At 34.2% G+C, this 24,992-nt stretch overlaps 1 protein-coding gene across 4 annotated transcripts in view; it reads left to right on the plus strand.

Moving 5' to 3' along the window:
- Nucleotides 1-4,056: 4,056 nt before the first annotated feature.
- LOC137397043 (uncharacterized) overlaps nucleotides 4,057-24,992 on the plus strand; it is a 237,801-nt gene continuing 216,865 nt past the window's right edge. For 2 of the 4 annotated variants that reach the window (XM_068083325.1, XM_068083323.1), the window contains exons 1-6: nucleotides 4,057-4,240; nucleotides 11,949-12,062; nucleotides 13,681-13,872; nucleotides 16,622-16,703; nucleotides 16,877-16,983; nucleotides 20,755-20,865. In XM_068083325.1, the coding sequence (XP_067939426.1) occupies nucleotides 4,075-4,240; nucleotides 11,949-12,062; nucleotides 13,681-13,872; nucleotides 16,622-16,703; nucleotides 16,877-16,983; nucleotides 20,755-20,865 (772 nt within the window). In that variant the 5' untranslated portion in view covers nucleotides 4,057-4,074. Of the gene's footprint in view, nucleotides 4,241-11,948; nucleotides 12,063-13,680; nucleotides 13,873-16,621; nucleotides 16,704-16,876; nucleotides 16,988-20,754; nucleotides 20,866-24,992 lie in introns of all 4 variants that reach the window. The other 2 variants (XM_068083324.1, XM_068083326.1) reach the window with 2 other exon arrangements.

Here is a 24,992-nt window from a genome sequence, read left to right on the forward strand (position 1 = left end):
TAGGTTTTGTCTATGGAGTTAGAAGACACTCCGGTTTTGCTCTTTATGTTGAAGGAGATTTAAGTTTTGCTTCTCAATTTATAGGACTTTGAGGTTTCATTCAATTCAGACAACAAATCAATTTTTATATCTTTAGCTATCCTAACTTTACTGAATCCGTTTGATCAAATCCGACCAATTCAAAAAATTCAGTTCTTTATCTATTCCTACTAAAATTACACATGGCAATAGTATAGCCTGTGCACCAAGCTGTAGTACAATACTATGTTAATGTGTAGTACATATTATGGCAATATATCATAATAACAATAAACCACAGTCAATGACTTGACTTCGCACTAAAAACATTTTTGCATTGCAAAAAGGCGTTTGACAAACAGAAGTAAAGTATAATATTTTCTGCATTTCAATAGAACCGGCTGCAAAAATGCTATTGTTTATGCAGCTTGACTAAAGCGCAAATATTCTCACATATTCTAATATAGGCATATTGTTGCCAAAAATATTTCCGGTTCATTCTTGAAGAACTTCACTAGCAGAAAAAAGGCTAAGCCACCATGTACAATTTTTTTCATCCATCCCAAACCGCTATTTTATGCCACGATTTCTCACTAAAGGAAAAACTGAGTGGTTTGTTTTTTTTTAAACAACAAATGAGAAGTCAATGTTTTAAATTAATGTGGCAAATTTTTGGGTCAATCTGCTAACTCTGTAATCTGCGATTTATGCTTCTGTATATGTAATAAACTAAGTCATTGTAAAGCCTTCTATAAAGAAAGAATCAAGCAGTATTCATAAATTATACAAAACAATACATATAAACATGACATTAAAGGCATAAAAATAAACATATAACTATGAATGACTAACATGTGTATGCCTGGCTTAATTTTAACATGATAAAAACATAAACAAACTTATCAACAGTGCACAGGCTATAGTATAGCCTGTGCACCAAGCTGTAATACAATACTATGTTAATGTGTAGTACATATTATTGACCAATTGAATAGACTCAATAATATTGAGGGCTTGTGGAAACGTTTGCAGCTGACAACATTGGACTGCACTAACATACGTATTTGTTTTAATGCCTATCAAACAACGGATTGGTTCACTGTACATATATCACTGCCTGTCAACAAAGTAATAATCATACAGGTACTAATAATGAAGGGAAACATTGGTGCATGTGGACTCCAGTCATTTTGTTTATTGAAAATAGAGAATCGAGTCTACTCCTCTATGGTGACAGAAAGAGCTGATTTAGTTCAATTTTCCCTGGCAAGATATGCCTGAGAATCAATCCAACTCAAATCATTTGTGAGTTGAGTCTTAAAGCTTACTCAACCAAGCGTGTTAATTTGAGTAGTATGTAATTTGAGCTCTAGTATGTAGCTTTAGCTGAGACAGTCATCTCATTGCTACTAATAAACACATCACTTAGCCAAAAAGCGGCACAACTAGTGTAGTTTGCTGGCTATCTCATTTTCATGACGCCAATAGCTATTTAATTTTAGTGCCGATCAAGGACTGGAATTGGTTTGATCTATCCTAGACAGTTAAAAGTCGATGGATCTATAAGTCTTTTTGTAACATAAACTGTTTATTGTAGAATTGTAGAAAAATGTTTGAAATACAGCATTTAATTTTGCCGATTTATTTTTTTATATGCTGTATTGTATCATCTACACATGTATTTTGATAAATATAACTTTGTCATTGTGTGTGTGCACGTGTTGGTTAGTTTTTTTAAATAAATTATATTTAGCTAAATTTAAGTTAATTTATGTTAATTAGTCCTTTAATTGGTTAGTCATTTTTAGAAACTTTTGGCTGCCTATGCCTATGCTCCGTGTTTTCCTTTTGGTTGCTAAGTGCATACTGTTTCGAAATTCCATTGAGTTGCTGAAAACCCGCTTTTTAAGAACCGACTTGCAAGCTATCTGATTAAAAATAATAACATTTCAGGCAGCAATGTGTTGTTATTGTTGGCATGTCCTGTAACAATATGCCAACACTAACAACATGTGTTTATCAGGTGGGCTAATAAAGCATACCTCTGTTAAAGTTTATCACATGAGGCTTCCTAAGTGCAGAATGAACAATAACAAGCAAATGGAAGATTTTTCAGATGTTAGCTGTAGAAAACTAAAAAGCAGCAATTACTATGTGTACACATAGCACATGCTGATAAAAGCCTTACAATATTGTTATTTACCTGCTTAAAAGCCAGGGTTAGAGGTTGATGTATGTATGACATTTTATTGGCATCATGAAAATGATGTTTTTTCTGTCAAAAAGATAAAAAGATGCGGTGAAAGATCCTCATACATAAAATGGAGAACACCACCCTAACCACTGCACCTACCCACCAGCTTTTTGTTGTCTCACAATGCTTGCACATATAGCTATTGGTATACCTAACAATCTCTTATGACACACTAGATTGTCAAGGTACTGGTGCTTTTAACATGAAGTTATTAAATCTGATAAGGATGGGTGAGCAATTCCTTAAAGATCAAATATGGTGTCTGCTTAGCTTACCACGAGCAGAGACTGCTTGTTTTAAAAACATTGTTGCACAAACAAGGGCTCTGTGATCTTGGTTGATCATGTCTGAATCTACTGGCAAAATAACCTCATTAACTGGAGATATATCCAGCTGCAAAGAGCAATTTAAATCTGAATGCAATTCCTGCCACGAGCCATGGCTTTTTTTAGGAATGGAACCACAACCTGCTGTTTGCAGTCGGTCAATTTAGACTAATAAACCATGGTTGTATAAAAAACTATAAAGTTAGGTATTTAACAGAAAAAAAACAACTAAAACAGGTAAGTGACACTGAAAGGATACTTCAGTGTTCAGTTCTTTTTCTGCTCTTCTGAGTTCACCTAAACAAATGCAAATGTTTTGGCACACATCTTTTAAGGTCAAAACACCTTGTGTCTTCATCTGAAGGTTTTCTTTACAGAAACATAACCCTGTTTTGCTAAGATTTGATTGTTTCCTATAATTGAAATCTAAAAACAAACTTAAAGAAATGCAAATAAAGCAGATGCAATAGTTTAGTAATACACATTTTCTTGGTTCAAGAGTTTTTCTAATATTAGGAACTGTTTAACTATAATATGGTTGATATCATAACAAATCTACAAAAAAATTTAGAAAATTGTAAATAATTCAGATTCTTAATTAATAATATTATGTAATACACAGTTTCCTTTTAGTCCATCATTACAGAAAAGGTACTGTACTAGGAACAAGGACACAACAATATCCCATTTGCTCCTTCTTTTATCTCTTTTCCTTATTTCTACAACAACAATAAAAGTTCAGTTCTCACATATAACTCTATTTGGCTATATCCCATATTTTTGCAATTTTAACGCTGATGTAACAGCACATTGAGGACAACTTCCTTCATGCTAATAACCACTATTTAGTGGCTATTTCAATTTTCTTCTATTTTTAGCACGACAGATTCATGCACAGAAATTTGAAACATTTTTTACTGGTTCTGCTTCCTTTGCTAGGACTCATTAACAATTCCCTTTTTGTGGAATCTGTTAAACAAATCTCTTGTTGCCTAGCAACAAATCGCTACTCTATGATTAGAATAGTTTGAGTGATCCTACTAACGAAAAACTTGTAAACTTGAAAACCATTGCAAAAGTCAAGTCAACTTAATTCCTCAGTGTAAATTGTTTGTTTGAAGTTTTAATATCTTTTTTTGTACATAAATATACATGTCATCAATACCTAAAACCTAATAATGTCTATGTTTTTAGAATACTTTTTATTACAGCTAAACCTTGGGATTTTTAATTAAAACTATGAATTATTTTTTATGGTTTAAATTCAGCACTAAGATATATTTACCTTTATTGCAGATTTCTTCTAGTAGGTAAATTTTATTAATTTTCTGCATTGATCATTTGCTTTTTCAGTTCAAGTGTGGTACCTAATAACGACCAGCACCTTTAACTTTGCGCTGCAGAAATATGACGACTGTGCTAGGTTGTGTTAGAAGTTCTATGGCTTCTGCAGAAACATAGCAGCTGTGTCAGGGGATGTTTTACTTCAGCCAAAACATGTCAGCTTCATTAAAATTCATTCTGCCATTCATTTTGCTGTTTACTAAAACGGCTGCTGAAGGATTAATTCACTTCACATACATGAACCACCTTGACCGATCTGGAATACGAGTACTATTTCAACCTGAAGATGATACAAACAGTGAGTATACATTGAAAATTATGAAAAACTGCATATTTTGAATTCATTCTCGTAACTTACTGAAATATGTACTTAAATTCAAAAAGGGTCTTGAGGAGACATCAAACTGATGAAATCAGTTTGCTCTTGTATCATCAATATTATCTATAATGTAAGATTCTCTATTAATCTTGATGATCAGGCCAAGTAAACCGGAAATTCAATCAGCATGCAAACATCGCAAAACTGTAATTTTAGAAAATAAACAGTTCAAAAAAAATTTTTGACAGTAAAAATTTGTTGAAAAAAGTGATGATTAGAAATTTTAGGCTATTAAAAATTTTGCTACCACAGACTCCTCTAGAACATAATTTGCTGATAGCTGCCTGAAAGGCTTTACGTAAAGTAGCCTGGCCAGAAAATGTTTAAAAAAAAGATAACTCTGCCTCCTGCAATAAAAGAAATGAGTTAAAAATGCTGGGTCACATAGAATTATAAAAAACTTTCAGATAACTGAACTTCTAACATGAATTATGCTAGTTTTTTTCAAGAGATATTGGTTAACATGCAATTTTGTTATGTCATGTACAGGTGAGTTTATGTTTGAACTAGTCCAATGCCGGTCATTGCACAATTAATAGAATAATTACCAAATGAATTTTAATAACTCACCTGGAAAGCAAGATGTTGAGTGAGTGAAAATTGTTTTAGTAAAATCTTTACTAAACCAATCACATTTTAGGCCAGCCTAACCATTATTACTCATACTGTCAACAGTGCTAGTTATTAACCCCAAACAAGAGCTTTAGGTGATGTAACGACTATTTAATTAAACCCATTGCATTCCATGCAGCTTCATTATTGAGTTCGCTGTCTACAGATCTGGAGTCTCTAGAGCAAAGCCAGTGCAGCTTAGATTTTTTATTGCTAGATTGTAAATTCAATAATTAGATACGCAATATAACAAAAGAAAACAAATACAAACACTGAGATTTACATACTTGGATTAAGTCTAACAGTAAAACAATCATATTATGATAGTCTCATGGTGTTCACCAACCACCACCACAAAGACTATATAGTTGAATCTTTACTATAGTAAGGCTGTTTCCATCTATCTGTGCATCAGAACAATGTAATGGATGAAAGTTGGAATAAAGAATTGCTGCATAGTTGAGTACACCTGGACACCTAACACCTTCTAGTAAAATTCTTATAAACTTCTAGTAAACCTTATAGAATTGGCACATTTTCTCTCTGCTCTACTCTCTGCGCACCTGACAATCTCTCACTACAGAGTACTGTCAGTGTGACTGGCAGGTTACTAGTATTCATAAACGAGGAAAGTTACAAAAAGTTTATATATGCCTTGACAAAACTGTAGAAAGATGTTTTTATTCATATTATAGTGATGCTATTGATCTATGTGATTGAGAATTCCATACTTTCAACTCAAACTTGTTTATCGTTGTCCTCCACTGCCTTTTTTGGGTCTATGCATCTACTTTCAAGTACAAACTCTTTATTACGCATTTTATAACGGTGTAATATGTTGGTTCTAAGTTGCTCAAGTAAGGAATATTGCTTGGAGAATTAAAACGCAGTTTATTGTTCGCAGGTCTAAACCAGAAGAGAAAGTTTCAGTACAAGACACGTAGTTATAAACAAAGCTGATAAAGCAAAGCTGATAAAGCTAACACACAGTATAATACAAAGCTGATAAAGCCAACTCATAATATTATAATTAGAGCCACGTGATTAGTAGAGTTAGAAGGCGCGGATGCATAGAATATACATAGAATGTTACATCTTTCCCCTAGTCGCGATATCGAACTGGTTTAACAACTGCACGCTCTGATCTAGTCACTGTCACAGGAGTGTCAGTTGCGGCGGCGGAGTCGGCGGGTGTCGAGCGAGCTGGCGGGTCACCTGGCTTGTCATCTGAGGTGGTAGACATAGTAGGTGGTGGCGGAACCACAGTATCAGCGAGACCAGGAGTCGGTACGTGTAGCAGGTGGCGATGGTTACGTCTGTATGTTTTGCCGTTCTGCTGCACAACATACGATCGGGGGTTGGCTGTTCCGAGAATAGTGGCGGTGGTGTCACAGAAGCCTTTGTCGGTCTGCATACGCACGGTATCACCTGGTGTGAGTGTCGGGAGTGTAACAGCAGAGTGATCAGCGTATGATTTCTGACGAGCACGCTCTTGTGACAGCTTATGTTGTACTGCCTCAGAGTCCATGATTGTGGGTCGTAGGAGCGTCTCGGCTGTCGGTATCGGTGTGCGAGTTCGGCGAGATATGTTTCTTTGAGCTGGCGAGCCCATATCCTTTCTCGGCGTGTTGCGTTGGTTAAGTAGAGCCATGTAGATGTCTCCACCCTCTTTGACATCTTCTCAAGCAGGCGTTTGGCTGTCTGAACAGATTTCTCTGCCAGACCATTGCTGGATGCGTGGTAGGGGCTAGATCTTAGGTGTTCGATATTCCACGCTCGCATGAACTTTCTGAACTCCTCTGAGCTGTGCGGCTGACCACAATCTGATATTAGAGTCACTGTTCTACCAAATCTTGCGAAATGGGCTTTCAGTTTCTTAATCACAGTCGCTGCAGAGGTATCACGAAGGGTGTCGATTTCATACCAGCCTGAGTATGAGTCTACAGTCACCAAATATGTAATCGATCTTCAGTAGAACATGTCAGTGGCTACGATGCTCCACGGCTGTGACGATACAGGATATGATAGTAACGGTTCTCTCGGCTGGTGATTTCTGGATGTCTGGCATATACTGCAGAGAGCTAGTGCTTTGTCGATGTCACTACTCATGCCTGGCCAGAACGCAATGTCGTTGGCACGTCGCTTGGTTGCTTTGATGCCAATATGTCCTCGATGGAGCTGCTGGATATAGTCGTCTTTAAGCGATTGAGGTACAATAGCACGCTCACCTCTGTAGACTACACCATTCTCAACAGCGAGTCCATCACGAAATGCAAAATACGGCTTGATATCTTCGGCTACACTGGCCTTCTTTCTGGGCCATCCAGCCAGTATGAGTTCACTTATCTTACTGAGTACGGGATCACTGGTTGTGGCTTGCTGTAGCGCGAGATACTTCTGGTCGGTTATCGGTGTTACGGCGAGTACGTCAAAGTCTATGTGTTCGTTATTGTCATTGTCCGATAGATAGGCGCGAGACATTGTATCAGCGAGGTATAGTGTCTTGCCCTTCTTGTATATGATGTTTAGACGATATGGCTTCAGCTGTAGTAACATACTCTGAAGTCTCTTAGGCGCTGCGGATAAGGGCTTACTCATAATCGATACGAGCGGCTGATGGTCGGTTTCTACGGTAAAGTCTCTGAATACATAGTCTCTGAATCAGTTGCAGGCGAATCTTACGGCCAGCAGTTCTTTTTCTATTTGAGAGTAGCGTTTCTCGGTATCCGTCATAGCTCGAGAAGCGAAACTGACGACTCTGTGGTCCTGAAGACAGGCTGCCCCCAGCCCAGATTGCGAGGCATCACAGGTAAGTGTTACTGGCTTATTGACGTCGTAGTAGGTAAGAGTCATTGCATTAGCGATCTCATCTTTTATGGCTTTCAGCACTTGTGCCTGCTGTGACTCCCAGGTCCACGCTGTGTCTTTACGGAGTAGGTCATTTAGTACGGCGGTCTTCTCACTCAGGTGCGGTATAAACTTGGCGAGATACTTGACCATGCCCATGAATCTCTGTAGTTCTTCTACATTAGTTGGGCTTGGCATGTCGGTGATTGCCTTGACCTTAGCAGGGTCAGGTTTCAGTTCCTGATCAGTTAGTACGTGCCCTACATATCGGACTTCTGTCGTCTTGTACTTGCATTTACGCGGCGACAGTTTGAGGTTTATCTCCTGCAGTCGTGTCATTACTCTCCTGACGTTGGAGTCATGTTCATCCTCAGTCTTACCAGCTATAAGAATGTCATCCATTATTATTTGGCACGGATAGTCGGTCAGCAGCTGTTCTATAGCGCGCTGATATATGTCTGAGGATGAGCAGAGTCTCATCGGCATACGCAGATATCGGTATCTGCCAAACGGTGTACCAAACATGGTAAGGTATGACGAGCTCTCTTCTAGTGGTATATGGTAGAAAGCTTCTTTCGCGTCAACTACCGTAAAATGCTTAGCTCCAGGTATGTTTGCTGCTACCTGTTCAATTGTCTTAAGTGGGTGATGAGGTCGTTTGATAGCCTTGTTCAAGTCACCCGGGTCGATACAGATACGTACGTCGTTGCTGTCCTTCTTGGCTGTTACTACGAGTGCGGATACCCAGTCGGTAGGTTCGGTTACCTTGGTGATAAACCCACGATCCTCTAGTCGGTTTAGAGCTGCTTCTACTTTGTCACGTAGAGGCGCTGGTACAGAGCGGACAGGTCAAATGACTGGTGCTACTTCCGGATCTATCGTTATCTTGTAGTTACATGGCAGTGTACCTAGTTTGCCATCAAATAACTCTGGATAGTCTTCTAGTAGCTTGGCTGGAGCCTGCGGCTTTTGCTCTATTTCGAATACCTCCTGACTAAGTGTTACAAGTCCTAATCGTATACTATCACTAAGTCCTAGTAGGCATCTGGCGTCACTATCGACTACTTCGCAATTTCGCTTGAGGGTGCGGTATAACTACAAATCCTACTGTTACTGTCTGAGCACCTCCAAAGCCTAGTAGCGTGCTAGTAATTTGCTGTAACATCAAAGTTACATAAGCTCCTTTGAGTGCAGTGTGTGAAAAGATTTCACAACAAATGTTAACAACATTTGATTTCACAACAGTTATATGGAAACTGTTTAGTATTGTACGTTAACTATTAACTGTTATATGTTAACTATTAGAAATTATATGTTAACTATTAATAATTATATGCTAATTATCAATTGTTGTATGCTAACTATTAACTATGATATGTTAACTATCGATTAGTAAATGATAACTGTTTGCTGTAGCATTTGACCTCTCAGTGGTTAATAACTATTTATATGCGCTAACTACTATTTGTTATCTACTTCATTAAGATTTACTGTTAGAGGTCTTCGGCACAAATAGTTTTCCTCCTGGTACAGGATTTATTAGGATTATTTGAACTTGATATTTTGCCTTTAATCTTGCTGTTTACTAAGTCAGCTGCTGAAGGATTAATTCATTTCACATATTTGAACCACGCGAGATCAATCTGGAATACGAGTACTACATGTATTTCAACCTGAAGGAGATACAAACCATGGGTATACATTTACAGTTCTGAAAACACTGCACATTTTGAAATAGTTCTGATAACTTACTAAAATATGGATTTACGCTTGCAGAGTGTCTGCAAGTGTGAAAGCCGACCGAATCATTCACCTTTTTGTATTATAGAACCGGCACATTTTCTCTCTGCTTTATTCTCTGTGCACCTGACAATTTCTCACAACAGAGTACTGCCATATTAGTATTCATTAACCCTTTGGCTGGGGAAATGACCAAAATTTCGTTTACCGGTTGAATGGGGAAACAACATTTATGTCGCTTTCGGTAAACGTTTATAAAGGTGTCGCCTAGTAATGGTAAACAAAGTATATGAACACTAGTAAGTTTTAAATATCACCAACAAGATATCAGTCGATGATATACAATATGAAACAAAAAGCTTGACAGATCGGGCCTCCTTGTAAAAGAATAAAAGTTTGAAGAACCAGTCAACATTGGCTCGACTTTCAAAACGGTAAAAGAAAAGATTATTTGAACCTGTGATCGTTAGTGGAATTTTGTCTGATTAGAATGAAAATAATTCAGAAGATAGAAGCGATGTAGACTTTTTGGACTTTTAATATACATTGTACTTGGAATATACAGAGCTTGCTTGACACTCTAACACTTGGACTAATCATCCGTCTTCTAGTGTTATAAAGTCGGCACATATTCTCTCTGATTGATTTTCTGTGCACCTGACAATCTCTCACTACAAAGTACTGTCAGTGTAACTGCCATGGTACTAGTATTCATAAGGGAGGAAGGTTACATAAAGTGTATAAATGGGTTGATGATATACTAAAAAGATCTTTTTATTTATATTATAGTGAAATTAAACCCAAATGCTCAGATTCCCAGCAAAATACGCTGCAATCTGCCCACTCAATCCCTTTTATTTTTTTAATTATAAAAACTTGTGCACATATTGATTACATGTTATGATCCCTGCAGTGCATGAGACTGCTAGAATACTAGTAAATACAAAACTGTGTCTAGCTAGTAATAGTATTTAGATTTGTGATTGTTATGAGCTGTGGTCTATCTACTGGCACTTGGTTGTGCAAAAATGCAAAACTCACAAAAGAGGGAAAACACGGCTTGTCCTACATGTAATTTTGGTGAATGTTTGGATTGCTGCTGAATGGTCAAATTAATCAGTTCAACTTGCTGTGTAAGATGCTAATTAATGACAATGCAGAGTTGCATGCTATTTCTTATTGATTGTTAGCTAACTATCAACTAACATCTATTAACTTTTAGCTTTAGCTAATGACTAGCGACTGTTATATGCTAACTATTAACAGTCATATGTTAACATTTCAGTATTGTATGTTAAATATTATCTGCTGTGTGTTAACTATTATTTATTATATGCTAACTATAGTTGTTATTTGTTATTTATTAACTATTATATGCTAACTATCCATTATCAAACGTTAACTGTTTGCTGTAGCATTTGACCTCTCAGTTGTTAATAACTATTTATATATGTTAACTACTAATTGTTATCCTCTTCATTAAGCTTTACTGCTGGAGGTCTTCAGCAGAAATGGTTTTCCTCCTGGTACAGGATTTATTGTGATTATTTACTCGTGATATTTGGCACAGGAATAATTGTGGCTGATTGCCTTTTATACCACCACCTATCGTCCTAGTGTGACTTTAACTATCAACCATCAAGCAATTGTGGTTGGCTGTTTTATCACCCCTAATCGTCCTTGTGTTCATAGTCACATTAGTTCATATCAGCTGTTGCTTTCAAGTTGCAGTGTTACTATAGACGCAATAATTGCATGCTTGCGTGATCTGAGTATTTCCACTACAATCAGTCTTTTTTCAATTTTAATTTTGAAACATCCTCGCAGTCAGACTACCTCAAACGTATAAAAAATGCAAGTGATATTTTTAGCTATTTATTTTTATATGTTAACTCTTAAATGTTATATGTTAACTATTAACAGTTATATGCTAGATTTTTACAATTATATGTTAACTTTTAACTGCTATATGTTAGCTAATAATAGTTATGTGCTAACTATTTATTGTTATATATTAACTATTACTGGATGATAGTAACCATCTTCTGTTAGTGGACAACAAAACATCCATTGAATGTTTTCATCAAATCTTAGCTACTACCTGTTACATATTGTCAGTAATTGATTTGAAGTTTATACAACTTATAGCAAATACTTTCATAAAGTCAATATGTAAGTGTGTATAAAGCTTTCTTTTGTGAAAACAGCTTGAATTGGGATATCTATTTTTCTGTAGTTAGTTAAAAATTATTTGCTGACACCAATGTTATACAGAACTTGCTGTTGGATTACTAAAATGCTGATGATGGTTAACATGTTTCATATCAACATATTTAACATAGATTTAATTTTGAAAAAGCTAATAAGCCAAACACTGGCTACTATGTATATAAACTTTGTATAGTCTAGAGATTTTGTAACTTTTTAGCAGATGGACAGACAACAGCAATTATAAAGTTTTCACAGTTTAATACTACCTGCAACCAATCACTAGGAACACTGCCAGAGGATCCCTGGCATAACATGATGTGGAGTAGTCAAGGTAGGTCTATCTGCATGTTGTTGACCTTTGTAACAACTTGAAGTAATTTTTGGCTTGTGGTCAATCCTTGCTTAGCCCTCTGTTTTGCTACAACATACGAAAGTATGCCTTTTCTTGGTACTATTCCTTTGGTTTATAAAACCAGTATAAAAAGGGGTTGATGGCTTTTTGGTGTCTTTCAAACTACAGCTGTAATTGGCTGCGATTGTAACATCTAAGGAAAGTTGTGGCATTGCGTTACATAATTTTCTAGAAGCTGATATTGGAACACTAACTCACTTTTAACAGTGACTTACGTAATGACAAAACTGCATTAATTTGCATGCATATGGGTTTTTTGGACCAGTTTGTTGGGTATCTATATTTTTTCAAATAAATATTTTTTAGAAAGTTCTTAACATACTAATGTTTTAGCTTCGTAAAAAAAAAGAAAAATTTATAGTTTTCCCAACCAATCTGTAAATATCAAACCCTAACCGTTAACCAGCAACCAAATTCTGCTTTCACCTAAATATTTTGCTATAACATACCAACATACGCCTTTCATTTCTGCTGCTGCTGGTTAAATACAACAATAGAAGGTTTTCACAAATTTGATCTTCCAAAATGGTGCATTCAAACTTCAATATATCAGATTGTACAGGAATATATAGTTCATATGTAGAAACCCTTGTATGTTAAAGCTAATACTTGCATAAGAATACACTGCATATTATTTGATTAGTTTTATAGCCAACATGCAAAGATAATAACTTCAAGTAAATATATAGAGCAATAATAAGCACATTATATAAAAATATGCATTCGTACTAATAATTAAATATTATAATATACATGCAATTGAAAACTAATTTAATAAAACACTAATCAGTAACATACATTTTTATTGTTACATTACCTGTTACCATAGCTACTAATAGGTTACCAGCTACTATGTTACTAGCTGACTACAGCGATATGTTACTAGTAACCATATTACTGGCGGACTACAGAGACAGATTACTAGTTACTATGTTACTAGCTGACTACAGATATATGTTGCTAGTTACTATATTAGTAGCTGACTACAGAGATATGTTGCTAGTTGCTATGTTACTAGTTGACTACAGAGATATGTTATAAGTTATTATGTTACTAGATGACTACAGAGATATGTTACTAGTCACTATGTTAATAGTTGACTACAGTGATATGTTACTAGTTACTATGTTAGTAGCTGACTACAGATCTATGATACTAGTAACTATATTACTAGCTGAATACAGAGATATGTAACTAGTTACTATGTTACTAGATGACTACAGAGATATGTTACTAGTAACTATGTTACTAGATGAATACAAATATATGGTACTAGTTACTAGGTTTCTAGCTTACTACAGAGATAGGGAAAAATGTGAAATTTCAAATTGAAAAGCTTCTTTTCTAAAGAAAGTTATTATATTTTAAGGACATAATTTTGGTATAGCTTATTTTTTACTATCACTTCCTGTTTAACTACACCATGAGACCCGATGAATATAAGTTTTTTGGCTTTATGCTCACAAGCTAGTTATTATATAGTTTTCTAGAATTTGGTCTATCAATTTTAATTAATTTAATGCAATTAACTTTGTAGGTAAATACTATTACCTTGATATTCAGACACGGACAATGACACCAGGACAATGTATCGCCTATAAGACAACTTTATGCACAGAAGGTGGTTGTAGAAGTTTCTATCTTGGAAATAGAAAATACCAGGTTCCAAACACTATCATCTACGCCACTGATCAAGAGCTTTTGGCTGGTAGAGAAAGCTTTGATTCTAGTAAGTATGTATGACATATCAATCTTTGGTTATTACTAACCAATTTTTACTAAAATGCGGCAGACATTTAGACTTGATGATAGAAACATCATGAAATAGAAAGCCTCAAAGTTTTATAATTTCTTGCTAACTCAGAATAAATATTCATGAAAAACTGATTTTTTAAACTCTGATAATAGCACTGAATTTGAAAACTGACATACTTTAATTACCTTAAAATAGGTCAATATGTAAACACAGTTAGTTCACAGTAGCTAGAGAGATGAAAAACTGCATTGCTTTTCTAGAACCCAAGTTCTGAACAGAGTTAGCTTGAAAGAAAGTATTTGGACCGCACAAACCTATTTTAAACCAAGTCAACTCATCACTTGCAACTAAATAATATTATGCGAGGTGCAGTTTTTATTAACCCTTCCAAATTTTATCGTAAATGGATCAACTGTTGTGCTGTGACTAGTTAATTTTTCATGCAACTTCTGCGCCAAAACATTTATGCTCAAAAACTGTGAATGGTTAGTATAGGATTGCTAAAGTTTCTTCAAGGTTTTAATCATTACAAAGCTGACATATTTTCTTATCAGACATATTTTCTTATTATTTTCTTATGCATATATACATGTATATATACAAATAAATTTATATACACACGTATATACACATTTATTCAAAGGTTTTGGTAGCATTGTAACTTGACCTGAGTTCAAATGCCCTCACAGTGACTTGAGCCCTAACATCAATGAAGAGTGGTTACTGATGAACAGTTAATCGGTTTTGTCGAAGTTTGTAGAAAGTACACACTAGCAATAGTCGTTGATGTAAATACTGTAAATGCTTAATTCATGACCACGCCAATCAATCTGATGATATCTCAAATTAATTAATGCTTCAACCAACCATCCATTAAGGGACGTACAGTCACCAAACATCTTGAATGGCTCACTGAGTGCCAAATCATGTGAGGTTGCTAAACAGTTACCAGAACGCTTACCAAAACATATTGATACACGTGCTAACCAAGACTTCGATATAGCAGATGTTCTGAATCATTAAGCTCTCGCAATGTGAACATAGCCAAACTAATGACTCTCATGTGACACTTCTTGCTTCCTTGTTTTAGAAGCGCTTCGGTATTCAGTATTGTGAATGAAAAAGTTAAAGGATGCGCTTAATTTATTCCTGCTGTAACGTATGTTTCCATTCTGAAAAGTAATTTCGTGTAACTTGTATGCACTTACGTTATAACACTAATATATTTAGCTGTTTGTTTAAAATAATTAACATGTTTAAGGTTTTTTTTGGTTATCTTCCAATGTACACAAATTCCTACACATTACCTGATATTGACACTTGTTAGAGTATATTTTACTAAGTGTAATGTTTTCTATTATCAAGTCTGTTCTCTAAATTAAATTGTATCATTACATCACTGTCTGCATATCGTATTGTATGTCTACATGACTTGCACACTGTGTGCTTAAGCCCTGATCCTATATCAGTTGCAAGACCTTCTGATAGTTTAAGAGTGACTTCATCACAGTGTGTATTTCATGTTTAGGTGACTGTTATATTATTCTAAAACTTAGTTCCTATATCGATTGGGAGACTCTAGGGGTAATCTTGCGCAGCGAAACACTTGTGATGCTAGGCTAGGTACATGTAGCTTCTGTTCACATAAAGCTGCATCGCTAATAATCACATAACAAGTGTTCGCTCGCTATGGCAATGCTGACCTTCACTTGTACAGTGCATTTTGGGAAAGTTTTGCCAACGGCTCTTTGCAAAACTTACACAGCGCAAAACTCTTGTGTTGATCGCCGGCAACTACCGGCGGTACTCAGCGTGTAGGTTCAAATTTTACTGCTGATAGCCTGCGGTGCAGCGTCCAGTGCTTGCGGCGTAAAAGGGAACTAGGCTTTTTTTAGTTATGTGATCTTTGGTGAACAGCAATTTTGACTCACACTAAACCTGTGTCAAATCTTTCATGACTAAGTTTATTACTAGAGAATATTGAATTAATACTATCAGGTATCTGGCAATTGTAATTTTTTACTAATGGCCGTCTGAACCAAGTTACAATGATTTAATGAGTTAGGCTAAAAGCCAGAATATGATGGTAAATGTCTCAAGCGGTATTTTGGTTCTGCATTAGATGATTTTTCTCCCTGGTCAAACTGAAGAAAGCAAGGCACATCGGCAGTAATATATTAGCTGAAGAAAACATGTCAGAGAGACTGTTTTGAAAATTTGCACAATGATTCAGCTACTAAACGTAAAAAAAGACATCACTAGAATCTGTTTAGAATGATGAGCAGTGCTAATGTGACCAACCAAGCAAAGTTTTTTCTAAAAGTTACTAAAACTAAAAACACAATTTTATTTGGAACCACTCTTTTTTATTACATACTCAAACTTTTTTTAAAAATCTGACATTTTATGTAATAACAGGTTTCTAGACAAAAAATGTAGCGAGTGACCGTAAGTCAAATGTCTGTATCTCACCAAAGTCTACCATCAGGTCTCTAACCATCACTGTTCTCCAAAACACAATGGTCCTGCCTCCAGCGTGGTTACCAGCCAACCTCACCACTATGCAAAATTCTGTTAGTCAGTTACTCATCGAAAGCACATGGCACATAAGCTTAATTAAAGCGGTAAATATAACGCAGACAAAACTAGTTCTTTCTCTTTTGTCAAACATTGTAACTTACAGATCTGCTTTTATTATCTACTCTCTGTGCCTCCACTGCAGGTACCACAACCTCTACAGCTACAATCACCACTACAACCGCTAAAACCACTACTACTGACACTTCTACCACCGTTTCCACCACGTGAGTTGATAGATTATTCTGTGTAAAATCACTTCTCCATTTGGACAAGTTCAATAATGTGCTTTATCTTTTTTCTTCAGTATTATTCTCCTGGTAGTTGAATTAGTTGATTTTAATTATATAATATGCTTTCAAAACTTGTTTGATGAATATTTTGTGCATTCTTTTGCAAGTACTACAGCTGATGACACTGAAATGGCTATCTCATTCACATACCAGAATAGATGGGAATGTACAGGATTGCGAGTACAATACCGATTTCCTGAAGCTAAAGCCAATGGTATGTGTAATTTATATTAAAGTGAAAAGTAATATTTATTAAACAGAACTTTTAACCAGTGAATGCAACAAAGGAAAGTACAGGAAACAGCTTTAGTACCAAAAACAGCAGAAAATGTTTCGATTTTGAATATCAACAAAATATTTTAAGAGCTCTCTGTGATACATTTGTTTTAGAGCAACTATCATTTTGCACTCGTGATAGAGAAGTGGCAGAGAGCTACAGCTAATACTTTAACAATGATTCCATTTTAATTTTTTACAATCGTCAAAGAGCAATTAATGTTTTATGTGATTGACAGTTAAATACTTCTTCTTAGTCTACCAAGCAACAATACAGGACAATAAAAAACAAGTCACTTTTATAAAATACTAAACATAACAATAAAACATAACACTTTACGATAAAATATAACACTTGAGCTTTTCCAAACTGAGTTTAATTTCGTAAACTGTTCTTCACAGAGTAGAAGTTATTGCCCCCCAATAAGGTTGAAGTTGGTCAATTTTACATAAGCCTGACGCAAACCTTAAATCCTACACTTCGTATAATAAGTCATGCTCAATTAAACTTGGCATAAACAGTGTTAAATCAAACGAGCTATTAAAAACGATGATTCATCCTTAAAAGTGTTTATCATTCATTAAGAATTACATTGGGCTGCAAAATAATCTCTTTTCTTGGTATGCCCTTTTCTTGGAAGAACATCAAATCATTAAAGATTTTTTGTTTTTGTATATTTTTATTCAGAGCTACATAGGATCATAAACTAATCTCTGTTTTGTAAATTCTTTGCTTATAATCACATAGGATAAAAAATGAATGACTTTCTATTATAAGTTTATAGAACTAACTACTAAAGCTTCAGGTTTAAATCTCTTTAGTAAACAACAAATTTTCTGATAATGACACATTCTTTCTATTCTGAAATATCATCTTTTTACGGGAACGTAAGTTACAAAATAAACTAGACAAAAGGCGCATAATATTTTTTCTCCAATTTAAGATGCATTTTTAAAGCTGACTCAACTAATCTTTGCAATACCTTTTTAGATGTAGGCCTATAATACATAGATAAAAGTTTACTCCATCTTAGAGTTGGTATGACATTTATGGCTTTTAATTACTGATTATTTTGAAACAATAAATCGTTTCCATCACTCTCCTTGATATCTGTCTATATCACAAATATTCTTTTCTTGTCAACGTGATTTTATGTTTGTAAGCTTCAAGCTTTCGGTACACTTGGTGTTCTTCTATATCTATGATCAACTCTTGTGTACACTTTTACCCTCTAAGCCACTTGCATCGGAAATTGGCAGCACAATTCCACCCAAAAATAGGTTCTTGTCACACTCTGCATTAATAAGAAAAAACTAAAGTTTATCACTTTATTTGATAAACGTCTCTGCAGAACGCATAATATCAAAGTTCTACCATCAAAATTCTGTTGGTCATACGATGATGATAAAGGACAATGCATATTATTGCTCAAATCGACAATTAGCTGTTCAATTGACCGCAGCGATTGACTGCTATAATGTCATTTGGAGGATAGCACTCAACACTATAATTGTTGCTAGCGATGATGGGATTGACTTGTTATACTTGTAGACCTGTTGACTATGTTGAACTTTGACACCGATGATCACAACTTTTAGCATCATGAGTGGCTTTTTATTGACCACATCGGATCCATTTTCAGCAGTTGTGAAGATCCATGTCAATTCATACTTGCAAACATGGTGAAGAACTAACTCATGATGAATTACGTAATCAGATAACTAAATGATAACAAAAGGACCCATGATATCACTCATGCAATTTTGTAATTTTCAATTGGTTGTTGGTCAAGGGTCACCTACTGCTAATCACCCATTATGTGTGCAACTTATTGTAGGTGCAAGAGAAATTCAATTCAACAATTTAACACCGCATATATGATGCAAATGATTAAAAAAGGTGCCATATTTTGCGCAATATAATCAATTGCTTCGTATTTATTATGTTGTCTTGCATAGTTATTTTTCTTGTTTGCCGCTATGTGTCTTAGACTACAAGCTCCTAAAATCGTGTTTGCTAATAGGTTGTTTGGCCAATTGAAAGCACTTTGTCAACAATTTTGGTATGCACACATGGCTTTGACAACCTATGAGTTTTGGCTAAATATTTTCATGTTTTTTGCATATTTCGTGAATTTGGCCAAAACTTTTAAAAAATTGGCACGGGAGATTGTACCTTAACCCGTGAATCAAACAACTACAAGCAGCTTCACATGAATACATGTGCATATAGCTATTCTCTGTGCTTTATCTGCACACCTGATAATCTCTCACAACACAATAGAATGCCAGGGTGCTAGTAATTCAATATTAGTAGTAGTAAGTGATAAAAAGTGTTTGTATGATTTTGGGAATGAAAAGTAGTAGTAGTAAAGAAAAGAAACGTTTTGGGTCTGATTTTGGGATTGTATTTAGCCAATAAATTAATGACGGTTAAGAAAGGAATGTTGTAGTAGTCCATGATTAAAATATTTAATTCAATTGCTTCTTTAACTAAAACTATCGTCTAAAACTTTACTTGCTTTTCAAGTTTGATAGTATTAAAAAAGCAAAAAGCCGCTATTAGGCTAACCATAGAACTAAACACTTTTTAAGAATATCCGTTATTGTAGTAGCCTTTTAAAAGCAACAAACTAAATTGGCAATATTTGCTTTTACATCAAATTTTAATTATAAAAGGATTTTTTGGTTTAGATCGTAGCAGTTTTGTTTGAATGGTAGTTGCATTTAAGTTATCTATATTTTAAGTGCTGCAGAAGTTTGACTATTGACAGTAGAGCCTTGTGTAGACCAAGGCGTGATCAGACGAAGGGTTAGGCTGACTGATACAACCTGGTTCAGTTAGTAACCTAACAGCAAACCAGTATGCAATAACAATACACATTAGAAACAAAAAACTTATGTAAGTTGATTTCGGTTACAGTTATAGAATTGGCTACTTAAAAAAAAAAAATATTTTAAGTTTTATGCTGCTGTTTTTCAAGAAAAAATTTAAAAAATACTGGCCAATAACTTCTGAAATATTGTCTAACCATAATATTTTTTTAAACCGTGGGCTTGAAACTGAATTGATAGCACACACAGCACAAACAAAAAGCTATAAACAACAAACATATTATGTATTTTATATATATATACTGAAGATATTATATGTATATATATTATATATATATAATATTATATTAAAATATTATCTGGCCAAAACATCGAAGCATTTTGAAATGTAAAGGTAGTGAAACTGAGTGAGACTGCAATGTTTGCACACATACAATTTACAAACCCCTAAAACTTGCTAACACCCACAAATGCTTTTTAACAACTCGCACCTACTGACACCTGCTAATACCTGTTAACACTTGCAAAAATCTGATAGCATTTGAAAACAGATGTTAACAATATTTAACGCCTGCTAAAACTTGTTGGCACCTGATAACACCTGCTAACATTTGCTAGACAAGCTAGCATTTGCTAACATTTGTGAACACCTGCTAACAAATGCTCAAATGCTAACACTTGCTAACGCCTGCTAACATATGCTAACGCCTGCTAACATATGCTAACGCCTGCTAACATATGCTAACGCCTGTTTACCTGTTCTCTTAATACTCTAGCTACTTTTTTTAAAAGCACAAAAATGTTGCCTTCTTGTGTATATGCGAGTTCATGAGCGAAAATTTTGAACCAAATGTGTCTTTGTTCTTTATTTTAGGCAGCAGCATCCCAATGATATACATAAATTTTAGGCAGCTCAGCACGACGTGTCAGCAACTAACTAGATCATCTCTGACTTACTGGCAAGTTATGTCCTGGAATAGAGAGGGTAAGATATCATCAGTTTCAACTTTTTAGCTTTTAACATGAAAATTTTTTTGTTCAAAATTTAACGCTTTAACATTTATAAAATTTGTCTAAATTCACCAAGTTTTCAAAAGAACAACAATTCTGTGATGTTTGTGAGTTTTGATATATATTTTCTACTGTATACTTTGTACACAGTTGGATAAAGTTTAGTGGTGAAACAAGATTGTAGTCTAAAATAGTTGCCATGGTAACAAAGCTGACAGAGCAAGCAAAAAAAAGCAAAAAGGAGTAATTATGAACAAATAATAAATCAAAATGTAGGGTTAGAAAAAGCGAACCAAAAGCCTTAGTTCCTTTATCTTGTTAACAAAAGATTGTGACATTTATAAAAGTTTGATGGATTGCTGAAAGTCATGTGAATAAAAATATATTTGATTTGCCCACTTTTGGCATTATAAACTGTTTTTGCTTCATTTAACTGCAAATGACTGACGCAAATAGAATTTTACAGTAGATAACAAGCTTATACGATGTCCTTTGATGTGTAGCTTTGTTGTTGTGACTCGTTTCTTGTTTTAAAAGGGTTGAGAACTAGGTTTACGGTTGAGGTAAGGAACACATTCTATTCCCAGTTTCATAGCATCTATGGAAAAAACCAACATGGTTAATGAAATTAAAGATATTTCTGTTTTCGCTAGGTACCAGATTTTATAACAGCAATGGCTAAATATTAATATAGAGACAACAACATTTCGTTGAAGCAAAACCCACTTTTTCATTAATAACAACTGCAATGAAGAGTTTTCAACTAAATTAAATTTAGTGATGTAATAATTCTGTTGTTTTTCAAAACATTTAGGGTAAATGGTAAACTGTTAGAAAGCTACATGTATGTCAGTAAAAACTTCAGTAGAGGTAATAATGTGAACAAAAAAAAACAGCTAATCAGTAGCAACAGCTGGCATCAATCTTTTGCTATTCACCAATGTGTTAATTTAGGGTAAATGGTCACTGATGGCTACATGCAGTCGATAGTTGTTAAGTCAACTAGTCCAAATCATTAAGTTGTAAAAACGTTTTCATTTATTTGAATGCACTGCAAATTCTCAGGGCAAGTTGATAAAAAAGCTAGTGATTCCTTAATTGAACATTTTAGATCTAAATCTGTCAAACGATAAAGGGCTTTAGTAAATACAGTTCATTTGAGAGATTACTCTACATAATACTTATGGCAAGTGTTAGCGATGTATACAAACTTGCATACCGTGGAATTTCACCAGATACTATAAAGAAAAGACAAAAAATTCTCCATAAACTGATTGATCACCTAATGAGTAACCAATTGTGCAATAAATCAGCCAATAACCTAATTGCTTAATTATTCAATAAAAATCAACCAATTATTTGATAGATTGATTAACCGATATGTTACATAGTAAGCCAGTCACTGAATCAAATAATCAATAAACTAACAACTGAATCAATTTATCTGTCAATCTCCAAACCAATCAACCAAAATATCAAATACTCATTAGGAAGCAAATAATGAGCAGGTGATGCTTTGGATATTCCCGATCAAAGTATGGGATCACAAAAATATATGAGACTGCAAAATTGAGTTGCATCTAAACAAACTTTGTCATAAACTCTTTATTTTATATAAATTTTATATTATTTATGAACTCCTTGTTATTATAATTTTGTTCTAAACTCCTATACATTTGTTGAGTTGCTTTATTTATATCTTCTAGTTTAAAGGAGCTATTATAATAAGCTCTTTTTTAAATATTATGATGCAAATAAAAGTAAAGAAAGTTGAATCATCATGCATTCTACTTTTTGGAGCATTGGCTGGATTGTGCTGGAATAGTTGCTATGATTGTAGAATATTTGGATAACTGAACACAGAAAACAGGCTGTAAATATGAAGCACATTAATTTACTAAAAATTATTATCGAACAAAAACCACTAAAAATATCCACAAATGTTCATCTCGAAATCTTGAATAAAACTTTCTGTTGATGCAAAGAAGAAACCTGTCATGCTTTGCCACTTAAAAACAAGTTTAGAGAACAAATGAGCTCATCTTAAACAAGCATAGTTACTTTTTGTAGCTAAAAATGTTACATATAGATAGAATGGCTTTTAACTACATGTAGTTACCATTGTCTATAGAAAGCTTACAGTAAAGTGTACCGTGAAAGATTGTCATGTGTACCAACTATGGGCATAGCTATTCTTAGATGTGGAAAGGTGATCGAGTGGTACAGATGGTGCAAATAACTTGTAGCCAAGCATTCTACCATATTTCTATATCAAAGTTTAATTGTGCACATAGTTATTACATCGGATGGTCGCTCATTGTGCACAGTTAGAAGTACAGTATAATACTGGCATTGGTATGATGCCATCACCAGGTGCCACTATCAAATAATTTAGTAGATGTCAGATAACATGAAAAAGACTGAGCAGTTTGCATATCATTAAAGAGAAACATCATTTCAATTACTCCATCTTCAATGGTTACAAAAAAATTATAGAAAGGCATAAATATGATAGAGTTTTTTCTGTAAGTCATTCCCCTTTAGTTTCTTATACGCTTGTTCCTTTCAGGTTTTTTCCTAGTCAATTTTGCCTTCTGTATGTTTTGCTTTTTCTTTTCTTTTTGAATGTACAAACATTCAGAGTACTGTTTTATACATTATAACATTGGTTAAAGTCTAGTTTGTTAGTGATTTCAAGAATGCATGATTATGATTAGAAAATTATTTGAATTTGTTAACCATTTCAGGAAAGTATTACTACCTCAACACTAACTCAACAATATTGATGCCAGGATATTGCATTCAATACATAATAGCTCAGTGTGTGAGGGCCAGGGAGCTCTGCAAAGCAGTGGGGAATAGCACCCAGTTTTACGATGTTCCACTCAATGTTAACAGCTGTCCTGGTGAGTCTAGCTTCAGAAAATTAGACTGTATAAAAATATATTTTGTTACGATTGAAATTAAAAAAAATATAGTTATTATTATTCACTTTCTACAATTTTTTGAGCAGCTAAATACTGTTTAATTCAGTTTTCAGATAAAGAAATACTATGATAAACGCTATAATATTTGTTATTTGCTGATTAAAATCAGCCTCATTTGATTTGGGATTTATACAGGTTTATAGCATGACAATTTTTCAATTTCACAATTTGAAAGACCCAGTAACTGTTTAAGGTAGTAAAAATGTTCTTTGACAAGAAAATTGGTGCCTTTTTAAAATAAAAATAATCACCTTTGAACAAAGTTGATAGAGCCAGTCAGTTTTTTTGTTATTGCTAAAAATACAATTATATTGGAAAATGTTTTCACTCATTATTCTCTGAAGGTTTTTTATATAATATGTTTAAAAATTTCTGTCTAACTAGAATTTCTGTTTTTATCTCTTTCCTTGAGATTACTATGTGAATAATGGTTTAATTGGTAATTTAATCTAAACCGTATTATTTTAAGTACAAACATAACTTAGTTTTCTAAAGTTAAATAAAAATTCAAATTTGGTTTTTTGCCTACAAAACAAAGCATTTCTTTTGTAGTCTGACAATAAAACTATGGGAAAGTTTCTTCTAGTAAAAATCATTAGTTTACTATAAAAATTGCACGATAGCTAACCATTTTCGTGTTATCTTCAAATTTCTTACAAATAGATTTTTACTATAGCACCTTTTCTGTGCCAACCCTTTTCATTTTGTTCATTATATATAGCAAAACATTGTTGAAAATACACTTGTACTTAAAATACATCTAAAAAAACCTACTCGGATATAAAAATTGAAAATTATTTGCTGAGGAAATATTTTGATTTCCTGGAAATGAATTTACTGTTACCATAAGATATAACATTAATCAGACTGGAGAAGGGAATTTTGTAATATTTCTTAAACTATAATTTAATGGCAAATTATAGTTAATTATAGCAAACTTGTACTATCAATTAAACCTGTGCCACGAGTTTGCCTTTCAGATACATGAATATTACAGCAAATCTAAAGTACCTGGTAAAATAAAGATCAGAAAAGCTTATCTAACATAATTTTATTATACACTTCATGTAATAATTAACAGATTTATTAGAGATTTTAATGCTTTGTTTTGAAA

The sequence above is a fragment of the Watersipora subatra genome, chromosome 5, assembly GCF_963576615.1.
Source record: "Watersipora subatra chromosome 5, tzWatSuba1.1, whole genome shotgun sequence".
Taxonomy (NCBI): domain Eukaryota; kingdom Metazoa; phylum Bryozoa; class Gymnolaemata; order Cheilostomatida; family Watersiporidae; genus Watersipora; species Watersipora subatra.